Source organism: Hydra vulgaris, chromosome 10, assembly GCF_038396675.1.
Source record: "Hydra vulgaris chromosome 10, alternate assembly HydraT2T_AEP".
Taxonomy (NCBI): domain Eukaryota; kingdom Metazoa; phylum Cnidaria; class Hydrozoa; order Anthoathecata; family Hydridae; genus Hydra; species Hydra vulgaris.
The window spans coordinates 26,194,001-26,208,400 of NC_088929.1; the positions used below are offsets into that span (position 1 = coordinate 26,194,001).

The 14,400-nt window shown below is 26.1% G+C and overlaps 1 protein-coding gene across 1 annotated transcript in view; it reads left to right on the forward strand.

Moving 5' to 3' along the window:
* Nucleotides 1-14,400, forward strand: part of LOC136085870 (polycystin-1-related protein-like) — an 87,056-nt gene that overhangs the window by 40,822 nt on the left and 31,834 nt on the right. The window contains exons 10-13 of the mRNA XM_065807636.1: nt 1,593-1,679; nt 3,741-3,851; nt 5,016-5,200; nt 12,768-12,980. Coding sequence (XP_065663708.1) covers nt 1,593-1,679; nt 3,741-3,851; nt 5,016-5,200; nt 12,768-12,980 — 596 coding nt within the window. The remainder of the gene's footprint in view (nt 1-1,592; nt 1,680-3,740; nt 3,852-5,015; nt 5,201-12,767; nt 12,981-14,400) is intronic.

Consider the following 14,400-nt stretch of genomic DNA (forward strand, 5'->3'; position numbering starts at 1 on the left):
CTACAAAACAATCTAAACAATAACTAGCAACATGGTTTCGTTTCATCTAAATCTTGTTCCAATTAAATTATAACAATCATTAAGTAAAAAACCATTTAAACAATAACGCTTCAGTAGATATCATCTATTTTAACTTGGCAAAAGCTTTAAACTTTCAGTTCAGTTTGCACTAGTAAATTTTTTTAAAAACAGTTTGTTCTATTTCTGCTCTTCTACTAATAAAGGAAACATAAATATTTGGTAAAGCTTCTTTTTCATGGGAGATTCGGGTAGTTTAAAGACTTTATCTTTTTTTTTGGACAATCTTTTGTTCATTGAGTGTAGCATATATGTATGAATGTAATATACTTTTTATTCCACTCATTAAGCAAAAGTAAGAATCATCTACATTAGGTTATCCCAAGAAAAAAATACCTCTCAAGCTTTTTCTATTTTTTAAAGATAGGCTAAAAGTACCAACAAAATCTGTTTAAGTTTTTTTTATCTAAAAATACTGAAAAAATTTGCATAACTTCGTTCATCAAAAAAATGCAGATTTTAGGAAAATATTTTATAAATTGTATTGAAAATATTTTCAGTTTAAAAAGTTAAACATTTTTGAGTTGCTTTTTTGTCCTTATTTATCTTCTTATCATCACTTATCATTATCTAGATAAACAAAGAACTGTGTTATTTGTAATCTAATTGAATGCAGCTTAATTTAGATTATTCAAAATATATGCAACAAACTTTAGATTTTATTACAATTTTTTATTTATCTTGAATTTTACTGTATGATTAAAATTTTGAAGTAATTCATTGATATGAAATTCTGAAATATTTATCTGTGCAAACTTGACTTAATCAAGAAAAACGTTAATTCAGAAAATTAATATAATTTTCTGGTTGACCATTATAAAGCAGGTATTGCATATCTGGGATCAAAATATGTGTTGACAGTATTATTAGTATTAAGTTCGCTATTGCTATTGTTTATATAAAGATAATAAAAAGTTGTATAAGCAAAAACCGCAAGAGAAAACTATGCAGAAGAACAGATACAAATTAAATTATCTTTTCCTATTTCTATATCAATTTTATAAAAGGAAATTTGAAAGTTGATTTTAAATTTTACATAATTGCAGCTGCAGTTTGATAAAGATATCTAAGTACTTCTGTGACACAAATAATAAATATATGTTAAAATAAATAAAGGATAAATAGGATAGTTAGTTTCAACTTAGAAATAAATATTTTCTTTTTTTCTCTATAAATTATTTTTAGATGTTAATTATATTTGTAAAATTACTATTCACAGTGATAAGTTAATTTATGTTATTTTACAATCATTAGTCTGTTCAGAAAAAAAAATTGCTTTAAAGAAACAGTTTTTTACTGTTAAATATAATGGAAATATAACCTATTTTTAAATATAAAAAATTAATTTTTTTATTATATTTGTTTGTAGAACAAATTTTACTTTTTTATTTTTATGTTACATATTTTACTTCATGTTACTTATTTTACATCTTGTTTTGTTTATGTTGTTTTGTTCAAGTACTCTTTATTTTTTTTATGTACTTATATACAATTTGTTTTTTTTTTTTGTTTAGGATATTCAACTTTATGAAAATATTGTATTTCATCCTAGAGTTGAAGTAAATTGTATAAAAGCTACAAATATCAGTTTCATGTGGGAGGTTTAAATTTTTCTGGTTTGATAAAAATGTTTGTTTATTATTTTTTATACTAAGGAAAACCCAGTAACACAAACCTGACAAAGTTCAAAATAAAAGAGACATGAGAGGCATGTAAGACACGAGAGAGGTTTCTAGAGGTTAATGTAAATAAGTGCTTTTGATCTTTTAATATCTTCAAGATGCTTTTATCGGATTTTTAATTTTTTAGATGTTTTAGTCTTTTTTAAGATTAGAAGTATCATAGATATAGATTATGTCTCTAGTTATAATTATGAGTAATTGTAATTATGATATAATATTTATGTAATCATATAAAATTGTAATTATATATAGTAAGTAGTTGTAATTTAAATAAATTTAGTTTTTTAAATTTTAATAGTCAATTACAATCAAAGGTTTTAATTTTCAAAGGACATACAATGTTAAAAACTTGTTTGTTTACAGTTAAATCTTGCAGCTACATTATTGAAAACATTACATATTTTAATGTTACAGTCAGCCATAGTTTTTTGTTTGTGTGTAATATAAAATAATGTTGTGTATAATAACAGTTTTTTCATTAATTGTCCAAACAGTTGTCAACAGCAACATTTTTGTTAAAGCAGTTGTCAATAGCAACAGCATCATTATTGTTTGATATCAATCATGATGATAGTTATTGGAACTTTTCTTTCTTTAATTTTTCAGGCAACTGCTTTAGGAAAAGTATTTCAATTAGTTAGAACTATGATAGTATAGCTTATTAAACCTGGAGTGACTGTCAGGATTGGTGTCAAATATGTATTTATATTTGTTAATAATATGCTATTTTGTCATATTTGTATTTGGATTGAATTAAAATGTATTTGTAGTTCCATAGACTAGATTGGTTGGCATTTTTTTGTTGAGAAAAAGCAAGGGTTTTCTTTTTTTTTTAAATTGTAACAAATATCTACTTCATTTAAAAAAAAAAAAAATTTAAAAAATTGTTTTTAAGTGATTCTCCTTAAAAGACTTGTTTTCATTTTTTTATTTAGTGTATCATTTTATCAGTATTGTATCATATATATTGAAGTTCTTCAATTTTTTATCAAATAATTTCAGTAACTGTTTTTCAAATTAATTCATGTTTAAAAAAAAGTACAATAAAAAATTGTTTTAAGAAACATTTTTTTTGTAAAATACAATAACAATATAAGTAAAAATATTTTTTTTGTTTATATTTTTTAAATTATAAACGTTTTTGAGATATAAACTATTTTCTTGAAATTTTTCTCTAAAATTAAGAAAAAATGTTTGTTTTTTTTTGTTTTTTTTTTGTAATTCACCTCCTCAAGGCCGAGAAGGCCACTATAGATGAGGAGGCTACTTAATAGTAGTTGTAACCCTCTCTCAACTCTATAACTCCGAAACACGAACCTTGAGGAACAAGGCCGCTGCGCGGAGAAACAAGTTGAGCACAGTACTACCAGGGACATGGTGGGGATCGAATTTGGAACCTCTCGCTTGTGAAGCAAGTGCTTTACCACTACCGCTAATAAATACCACTACCGCTACTAAACACCACTACCGCTAATAAATATAACAAAAATTATATATTTCAAGTGATAAATAAACAAAAATAAGGGATAAATAAAGTTAGTTAAAGTTGATTGTTTTAAAAAAGTGAAAATATTAATATTTTTTCCTGACCTAAAATAAAAATGTTTGTATTTGCATTTCTTTCTGCTGCTAATAATAAAGATTTTTTTACTGCAAAGTGTTTGATTTTTTTTTCATTGTAATAAAACACATTGACAAGTTAACTTCAAATGACTTTTTTATAATAATTTTTTTGTTTAAATATTAAAATAGTATTTCAATTTTGATTCCTTTACAGTTTAATTACGTCACTTTAAAAAATTTTCAACCAACCTATTCAGTAATGTGTTTTCTATTGAAGCTAGTGGTTTTTGATAGTCTTTTTTATTTTATGATGATGGTACACACACATTTAAAGTTGTTCAAAAAATTAATTTAAATCACATATAATATGATATAACATGATAATTAGTCTTTTAAATCATCGAAGTTTTTTTTTAGTTTGAAAAAGATCACTCAAAAGAATATTCAAAGGTTTTTAAATTTTTTGAGCCAACATTAAACATTCCTGCAAGTGCAATAGGTGTTGGAACATGGAAGTTTCATTTTACAGTAAAATTTTAATTATTGTCTGATTAATGTGTATTTATATTTGTCATAAATTGTTTTTCAAGAATTTTTTATTTTGCTAGTTTTTATTTTGCTATTTTTTTATTATCAAATTTAAATAGAATAGAATGTGTTTGTGAGTATCTGCGTGTGTGTATTTATATATATATATATATATATATATATATATATATATATATATATATATATATATATATATATATATATATATATATATAATAATGATATAACAATGATAATAAAAGTAATAACAAAAATAGTAATAATAATAATGATAATAAAAATAAGATAGAGCTGTGGCATAAAGCGGAGCTGACCAAATGAATATGGTCAACTATGACAGCTATTTAAAGTTTTATACTGTTTTCACATAGACATCGTAAATGTTTTTAAATGAATTAATAGTTTTTGATGACAGTTATTTTGAGCTGTTTGATTCTTTGTTCCTTATTTCTCCTAACTGCACCTGCTGGCCCAGGACAATTACCATATTGGGACTTGTTTGGTTGGTGGATCCAGGATGCAGTATTTAGACCAGTACTTTCCTTAAAGTACCAAATTGCATCCGTGTGCTATGTCCTTTGGCTAATTGGATATTTAGTAGGCCTAGTCGATCTTCATACTTTTTCCCCTTAATGAATGGCATAACTTGGTGGCTCTTCTTTGTACTCATTCAATAATTTTTTCATCAACTTTGTTAATAGGAACCCGTGCTGCTTTCCATACTCAAAGTGAGGTCTCATAAACGCGGTATAAAATGTTTTAAACATTGATGAGTGAGAGTATCTAAATGTTTGCTTGAATGAAGCTAGTGCTGCAATAGCTTTAACTGCTGCATTAACTTTAACTGCTGCATGTTTTGATTGGGTTGACCATTTTAGATCACTAGTTATTAAAATTACCAACCAAGATCTTGCTCTTGGTTGGTAAACAATAAGTATGTGGGGATATTATTTTGATTTTGTATGCTAAATTTGTGATCATAGATTTTGTTTGGGCGATTTTATATATATATTTATATACGCGTGTGTTTATATAAATATATATATATATATATATATATATATATATATATATAAATATATATATATGTATATATATATATATATATATTATATGTATACATAAATGTTTTATTTATTTTAGGTTTATTTGGATACTCAGAATGTTTTCAGAAATTATACAAACACTCTGCGTATTAATAGAGGAGGATTAAAAGCAATCATTAGGAATAATGGTGTTCGTTTCATCAATTTTAATCTAAAAAGTTCTATTCTCTTAATTAGTGATTCATTTGACCAAGACAAACCAGATGAGAAAACTTATTTAAGGTTTGCCTATGAGAATATTGTTTTTTATTTGCTATTTGGTGATATATATATATATATATATATATATATATATATATATATATATATATATATATATATATATATATATATATATATTAGGGTGTCCCAAAAAATGATGAAAATTTGAAAATCAAAAGACTATGCCCTCCAAACTATATGATTTAATCTATAAAGATAGAATATATAAAAAATTTTGATCCAAAGTTAGCAACTTTGCTAGATGTGTAATTATAAATTCAGAGAGGTTTATATTAGTTTACGTTTTTACGCGCATATTACTGAGACAATTTTCCTTTATTAAATATAAAAAACACCAACCTACAAATTTATTTTGCATAATTAAATAATGAAATAGCAATCGTTACAGTGAGAATAAAGGAATGACAATGTTAAACGCCTTTTTTTATTAAATTAAAAGCATTGGAAAACAGTTATAAAGTATATGCTTTTGTGAGTTGATCTTTTGGCATTTTGGCTTGTAATTTTTTTTAATGATTTTTTGCAATAAGCATTATATTTTGCTTTTGATCATCATTTGTAGATGCCTTCACAAAGCGTTGTATAAGTTTCTTATATAACGCTTTGTGAAGCATTGTATAAGAAACTTATACTTATAATGTTTCTTTATACTTATAATGTTTCTTTCTGCACAGTCATTAGTAGTAGAGAGGTATTTAACAAATAAACAGAACTTACAAAAACTTTCAGTGTTATCCCAAGATTTTATTCCACCGTAAACTCATGTTCAAATTCGCTTTTTGAAATTCCAATAATTTTAAAAAGATACCAAGACTCTGGACCAACCAGATGAGATATTGCTATTTCTAAATTAAGAACTGGAATAATTTCAGGATACCCAATATGGATTGTAGGCATAAGAAATTTAAGTTGGTTATTAATCATTTTTATTTTTTCATTGTCTTCAATGCTACGATCTCCAATTGCTAACACAACCAGCTGAGGAGTTTGAAGAGCATCTTTTGTAAGAGTGTACAACACTGAATCAACTTCTAGGTCATCCCAACTCATTTTTACAATATTATTTAGAGTGTTCTACTTTTTTTTTAACTTTAAATATAATGTTCTATGGGGACCTTTTGTCTTTCTTGTGAGTACTTCCATGAAGTGAGACATATGCAGCTCATATATGTGATGCGTGGATAACAACCATATTAAAGGGTGGTTAAGTTTTATGCTCAGCAATTGAATTGCTTTAGCATATTTCCCCGTGTTACTACTTGTTGTATTGCAGCAGCAAGCAAACAGTTGATTATTACACTCGTAATATTCTAATAATTTTGTTACTTCAATTGCCTGGCATGCTCCAGTCCCATTTTTTAATTGGACATTGCCAAGCAATATATCATCACAATCTGGAGCATCTGGAGAACTAACACTCACAGCCAATCTGTCATAAACAACAGATATTTGAAGGTCTTCTGAAATTTCTTTAACTAGTTTAGTGTTAAAATGTAGAACTAGTATTTTATCTTTTAGTAAATCAATTATTTGTTTTCTTAGAAGGTCCCCTGTTGACTGAAAACCGTTTTGTGTGAACAGAAGACCTAGAGATGTTTATTTCTTTAAAATTAACATTAGATGTGGAAAAAATGTCAGACATAATTGCGGTCTGAGGTCATATTCCAATGTTATAACTTGCTGCCACTATTGATGTTGCTTCAATAAGCTCATCAGGAGTATGCTCTATGTTTATTTTAGTCATTTTTTTTTATCTAAGAGTGTTATATAATATATAAATAGATAAATTCTTTATTTAAATTTGTTGTTGAATTAATATGCCTCCAATAATAATAAAGTTGTTTTGGAAATAAAATAAATACTTAATTATAAATTTAAATTATTTTTAATGACATAGCAGTTCACAATTACCTTTTTTTTTCCTTCATAAGATTTTTGTCCAATTCATCATCTGTTAAAGAGTCAAATTTGCAGTCGGCTGTTTCAAATTCATCCAAATTTTCACTGCATATTGATATACTACTATCCTGGCCCCCCAGGCTTTCTTGGACTCTATGAATCTCTTTTTGTTTTTGTTTGTCTATAGTTAGAAATCTTAGTCTCCTCTTCTTAGTTCTAGCTTTGTAAGCTGCACCATCTTTTTCTCCAATGAACATTTTCCTTTGCTTCATTTGGTTTTTAAAGAGTTTTAGATCATTTTCAACTACTTCTAGATCATTATTAGCTGCTCTTATTTTCCCAAATCTATTTTTGAAATATTAAAAAGATTACTTAACTTGAACTGAAATTCTTCTACTAGAATGTTATGTTTTGTTTTATCTTTAAACACAAGTGATTTCATTTTTAGCATTTTAGTGTATTTTTTAATTTTCTTCTTTAATTTGTTTTGTTTTAGTTTGTAAATAATAAAAAATTTTTTTTTATCAATAAAGTTGAGCTAACAAAAAACAAGTGCGAACTGAAAAAATATTCATTATAATAAAGGTATTTACCTTACTTGAGCTCCTTTCTGAATATAATCTCCAAAACCTGCTTTGATCCATACAGAAGTAACTTACAGCAACAACACAATTTGATCCATACAGCAACAACACAATTGATCCCGAAATGATTGACACAAACTTCTTCAAAACACATGTTCAAATACAAGACGTTTTTGTGGACACACAATGTGAAGCTTTGGCGGCCTGAACCTGTAGCTTTTTTCAGAGTTGAAAAATAGGTAGTATCTCAACACATTTCTTTCAGAAGGGAGTTGGTTTGTGGGCAATTTGTTTATAAGATAATTAAGAAGGCAAACAGTTCTTCTAGAACTAATAGAGCAGTTGTATTTTCTCTTTGCACCTTGCTTTATTTTCGTTTTTGAACATTCCATGTTAAAAACAAATAAAAATTGATATTGTGAACACTTCTGCACTAGTTAAAATTATTTAACAAGTAAATCTATTTGAAAAATTTATAAACATTCTTAAGTTTATCTAATAAATCTTTCTGTATGATTTTATCAACAATGCTTTTTCATAATAACTATTACAAAAGCAAAAGTAATAAAAATACAGAAAAAATTGCTATATCTAAATCCAAAAAAAATATATATATATATATGTATATATACATATATATATATATATATTTGTATACGTATATATTATATATATATATATATATATATATATATATATATATATATATATATATATATATATAAATAAATAAATATATATATATATATAATATTTATGTAGAAATCAAACTACATGGTTTTTAACAACAGCAAAAGTGAAAGCAAACAAATTTAAATAGCTTTAAAACACAACAGTCTGCTTGAATGTTCAGAAAAGGTTTTGAAAGTTTTTACTTCAATCAAAGTTTTAAAATTAATATTAGAAAAGAATCATGTTGAACATATAAATTTAAAAAAGTAAAATTTATTTTTAAAAGATTTATTTACAATTCAGTATTTGTCTATGAAACCAATGCATCACATACAAAGCAATTCTTTTGTTTTTATATACACAAAAAAGTTATCATACAAAATTGCAACATTATTTAACTCATTTGGGTTCTTATTGCCTAATCCTTATTGCATCAATGTTATTATGCACCAATTATGAACTCAAATGAGATGGTATAATTCTGGACATGATATAACCATAAATATAAAATCATAAATCATAATCATAAAATTATTTTCATAAGAACCTCATGTTGGCAGTGAAGTTATACACAGTCTTTACAGATACCATGAACTTGTTGAATTTTCAACCACTAGTGTATTAAAGTGCAATATAAAATAAAAATAACTATTTTGTTAACAAGTAGTTTTGTCAGCAGTAGAATCAATCAAAATCTCTAGAATCTTTGTCATCGCAAATTTTTGTACTGAAGTTGTCCAGTGGAAGAAAATACCCACTCAGCCCTCTAAGGTTCTTTAGTCAAATCCAGTGTATCTGACTCAACTGATGCTTGATTCTAGAGCAAGATTCATAAAAATAAACAGATCCACGCATATGTAATGTTCAACTTTGTCTTGTTTAATGAGATTATTAAAGATTTTCTAGTCTTTAAAACTAAACTTTTGAGATGAAGGTTTAGTAATCTAAGAATAATAACCTTAATGTTCAGACCTTTTTTCTTAGCATCCAGACTTTTTTCACTGATTTTTTACAATATTAAATAGACATATGCTCTCTAAAAATTAAACTTGGTGACAAAATAGTACCATTATAATAAAATTCTTCTTCTCTTAAATTTTATGCTTAAACTGTTTAATAGACTTGTATAACTTCTATAAAATAGAGAAGAGATTAGTGATGAATGAAGATATTTTGTAAAATTTGCATCATAAGAAAAATAAGTTAAATGCAATCAATAAATTCTGATGCCATATATTAAGGACATAACATCTTAAAAATTTATAGTATAACATGTTAAAAATTTCCTTCACAGAATTAAACACTTCATGCATATTTACAATTAATTTAACATTCAAAAAAAGAATTCGCACAGCTTAGTGTTTTTCTTGAACTTAAAAATGAAAAGAATTGTTGTCTGGCAAAAACCATTTGCAAAAAAGAGAAGAAAAAAAAGCACTGTTTTCTTCCTCAAACATTGGAATGCTCTAGAATTCTCTCCGGCCTCTTCTTACTTGTTAACTATCTTTTTTTCTGTTTCTGCAACAAAGTAATCTACAAGATTGTAATCTACAAGATTGTAATCTACAACATTGTAATCTACAACATTGTAATCTACAACATAATAATCTACAATAAATTTTTTTTTCTGTTAACTCCAAGCTTAATCAGTGGTTGCTTGAAGTTTTGTTGAGAGTAAATTAGTTGAAACAAAATATTTTAAAATGCTTTAAAATTTCTCCAGATGATGACTTTAGATGCAGAAATACAAAAAGAAAAAGAATAATGAAAAAAATATTTATATATACATAAAATATATTATTTATTTTTACTCAATGATTTCATGCAAACACACACAGATCACACTATGCGTTTGTTGAGAAAAATGACAAACTTATCTTCAGATTTCAGGGTTGTGTGAGGTCTTCCACTCTGAGACTTGTTGCTGTTGAAAATAGTTTTTATAAACTGTTTAATTGTGTTGTGTATAGACGACCTTGGTATTTTTAGTTTTATGTCAAAAAAAGTTGCCTTTGGAAGAAGCAATGGGAGTTTTATTTTTCTTGCAATCAAGGTTTGCTTTTGGTTTCAAAATGTAATTGGAAGTTAAAGTTTAATCAATTAGTTTAGATTTTATGAATTTATGTACTCACCTTATGCTTAAAAAAAATCCAGTATACACAACATAAAAGGACAACTTATAACATTTCAGAAACAATGTTTAACTTTTTTATTTAAATGGAAGCACACAGCTTTAAATGATTTTGCAAAACGTTAAATGTCTATATTTTAACAAAATTCATTACTTTGGTTTTATACAAACATGATAACTGCAAATTTATGATATAGTTTTAATGAAATCTACAGACGGCAAATTACTTTTAACACTAGTAATAAGATTTTTGATGATTGCTAAAATATGCTAAAAACACTTGTTGCGTTCGATTGCAAATTTCATTTTGATTGTTCAAGTGTCTATTAGAAAACTTTTAATTTACAACTGGGAATATATATATATATATATATATATATATATATATATATATATATATATATATATATATATATATATATATATATATATATATATATATATACATACAGTATGCAAAAAAAATAATCATACACTTAAAAAAAATCATAATTTTAAAGGTTGCATCAAAAAAATGAGTTGTCTAATAAAATATTTAAAATGTTTTTTTAGATATCTTATCAAGTATTGTTTTAAGAATTTATTTGTGTATTGGTGAACTAATTGCTTTTCAAACCTTTTGAATTTTACACAATTGATCTAATGATGTATAAAATTGACAAAAATAAAAAAATGTCAAATTGATCAAATTCCATGGAAATTAGTATCAAGTGGGGCCTTCTTTAGCCTTGATGGCTTTATCTAGAAGATTTGGCTGAGTTGATCAAATTTTAGGTCTCTTCTGTTATTATATTATCCCATGCCCTCATTATAGTTTCTTTCAAGTTGTCTTTGCATCTAAATGCTCAGTCGCCAATTTTTCTATCCAAAATATACCACCAATTTTCTATTGGATTCAAGTCCAGACTTTGAGATGGGCATTCCGAAACATTGATGTCATTTATGTCAATGTATACCTTTGTTTTCTGAGCGGTATGTTTTGGATTGTTATCCTGCTGGAGTATGAAATTGCTTCCCATTCTCAATTTTTAAGTATATCGTTGCAAGTTAGCTTTGAGAATTTCACAATCTATTTGTCATCAATAAATGTAAATTTCCCCACTTCTTTTCAATTCATACTACTCCAAACCATCACGTTTTCTTCTTCATGCATTACACTACCTCTCAAACAACTCAATTTATAAGCTTTTCTTCTTTTTTGCCACACTTTTTGGACTCCATTCGATGAGACAAGATTGCATTTTGACTGACCACAAAATTTTTTTCCGATATGATATCAGTATTTTTAAGTACTTTGATAAAAATTCCAATTGACGTTTCATTTGTTTAGAAGTTAAAAAAAGTTTATTTCGAACCACTCTACCTCTATATCCTTGTTCTCTTATACAATTTCTGATTGTTTGAGGAGATTGTTTGAGGAGTCACTGTGATGTTATGATCTTCTTGAATTTTTAAAACTAATTTAAATAATTAAACAATGCTGCCAAAGCAAATCTATTTATCTTCACATTAATGATGACTTTAATGGTATTTTGATCAATTGCACTTGTGGTCTTGCGTTTTCGTCCTCTACCAGCCATACTAACAACGGTTCCAATCAGATTATGCTTCTTAACAATTGAGAAAAGGAAGTTATGCTTTGACAAAAATAACATCAGTGTTTTGGAATGGCATGGGACAATATAATAACAGAAGAGACCCAAAATTTGATCAACTCAGCCAATTCTTCTAGATGAAGCCATCAAGGCTAAAGAAGGCCCCACTTGATACTAATTTCCATGGAATTTGATCAATTTGACATTTTTTTATTTTTGTCAATTTTATGCATCATTAGATCAATTGTGTAAAATTCAAAAGGTTTGAAAAGCAATTAGTTCACCAATACACAAATAAATTCTTAAAACAATACTTGATAAGATATCTAAAAAAAACTTTTAAATATTTTAATGGACAACTCATTTTTTTGATGCAATCTTTAAAATTATGATTTTTTTTTAAGTGTACAATTATTTTTTTTGCATACTGTATATATATATATATATATATATATATATATATATATATATATATATATATATATATATATATATATATATATATATATATATATATATATATATATATATATATATATATATATATATATGTATATATCCTAACTATTGTTTATAGTTGTATACTGTATAACATATTATGTGTATGAATATAATAGTTAATAAAGAAATTTATGTGTTATTTAAAAAATAATTACTGAATTTTAGTTCTTTTTTGTTTATTCAAGGTACACCTGGCAGTGTTATACTGAAAAGTATACAAATTGCTTCAAGTCAGGTTTTCCATCTCAGAATTTAAATGGAAGTTGGTTGATCTTCTTTCCCTACGAGTTAGTTGAATCTTCAAAAAGATTTTTATTTATTTTGACTGTTGAAAAAGATGGCTTACCACCTGCTGAAGATACCATTTTATTTAAAGTGGATACTCGAGTTAAATTGCAGTAGGAATTTGTTTTCTAAACTTTTAAAAAATTTTTATTTTATTTTATCATGCATTAACGACTTTTTATTAAGATTATAAGGAAAAGTTAATAAGTTTTAGACTTATTAACTTTTCCTATAATCTTTAAGATTATTTAGCTTAGAAAAGATTGATGTACTATGGGTGTACTATGGGTGTCCTACAAAAAGGTGTGTACTATGTGGGCAATAAATAACAATTGTTTATCGTTGTCATAAAAAAATAAAAAGATGTGCGTGCATCTCAATAATACAAAAAGATTAAAAATATTTTAAATATTTTAAATTTGGCATGGTAAAATCAGGAATAATAGAAAAAGAAAACTGTAATCTAGAAGGGTTATTGTCAGACATTTAATTATTAAATTAAATGTTAACCTAACTTAATTGTACTAGCTGATTGCTTGTGTAATGATTATTTAATAATGAATAAGACTGTCAATTGTGAAAGCTTGTTCCCATGACCAAAGCTCTTAGGTGGAACTGCAGAATTTTTACAAAATTTTTTTTACAAACAAATATAAGTTTTAAAAAATTTTTTTAAACTCTTTTTCAGAAATATTTAAAAATAGAAATAATATTTTCAAATCTATCATTAGTTCAAATTGGCTTTTAACTGTTAAATATTGTAAAGTTCAATTGTAAAGTCATTCAATTTAAAGATTACCTCAAATTAGCACTAGCAGTGAATCAGTCACAATGGAATTTAAATCAAAATTTAGGTAAATGCTAGGGATGTACTGGAATTCCATTTTGTGACTTTTAGGTCATTCATTAGGTCAGGTCGGTCCGGCAGGAATGCCAGAATCATTATTCAGTATCCTGAAGACCAAGAATAAAAGTTTTGATATGGATACATTTCTTGTTACATGTAGAACATAAATAACTCTAGGAGTTTTCATCAGTTTTGATTTTTTATTAGTTATTCTAATTTTAAAAAAAAGCACAAGTATGCCGTCATAGGCAACTATTGCTCCTATGATGGGATAGGGGAGGATGGGGCTGGTTAGCATCAAGGGTAACATGACAATTTTATTTAACCTAGAGTCTTCCATCAGAAATGCCAGAAATTATGTGCAATCATCCTAATTTACCATTTTGTGCTACACAGCAGCAGTGTAGAGTTTCGCGAATGCGCATAAGAGATTTTTCATTTTATGTATTTTTGAACTGAAAAATTTTTAGTAACCTAAAAATTCTTTTTTACTTCACTAACAAATAAGTTGTTTTTATGGAAAAAAAAAAGTTTTCCCAACTCGTCAATTATGCAACACACTTAACTCGTCAGTATGCCATCATAGGAAGAAGTTATCATTTTCATTTAAACAAACCCTGTCTGCTTTGTTCAAAAGATAAAATTAAATAAGTATTCCACTAAATGCACAAAACTTGGATATAAAA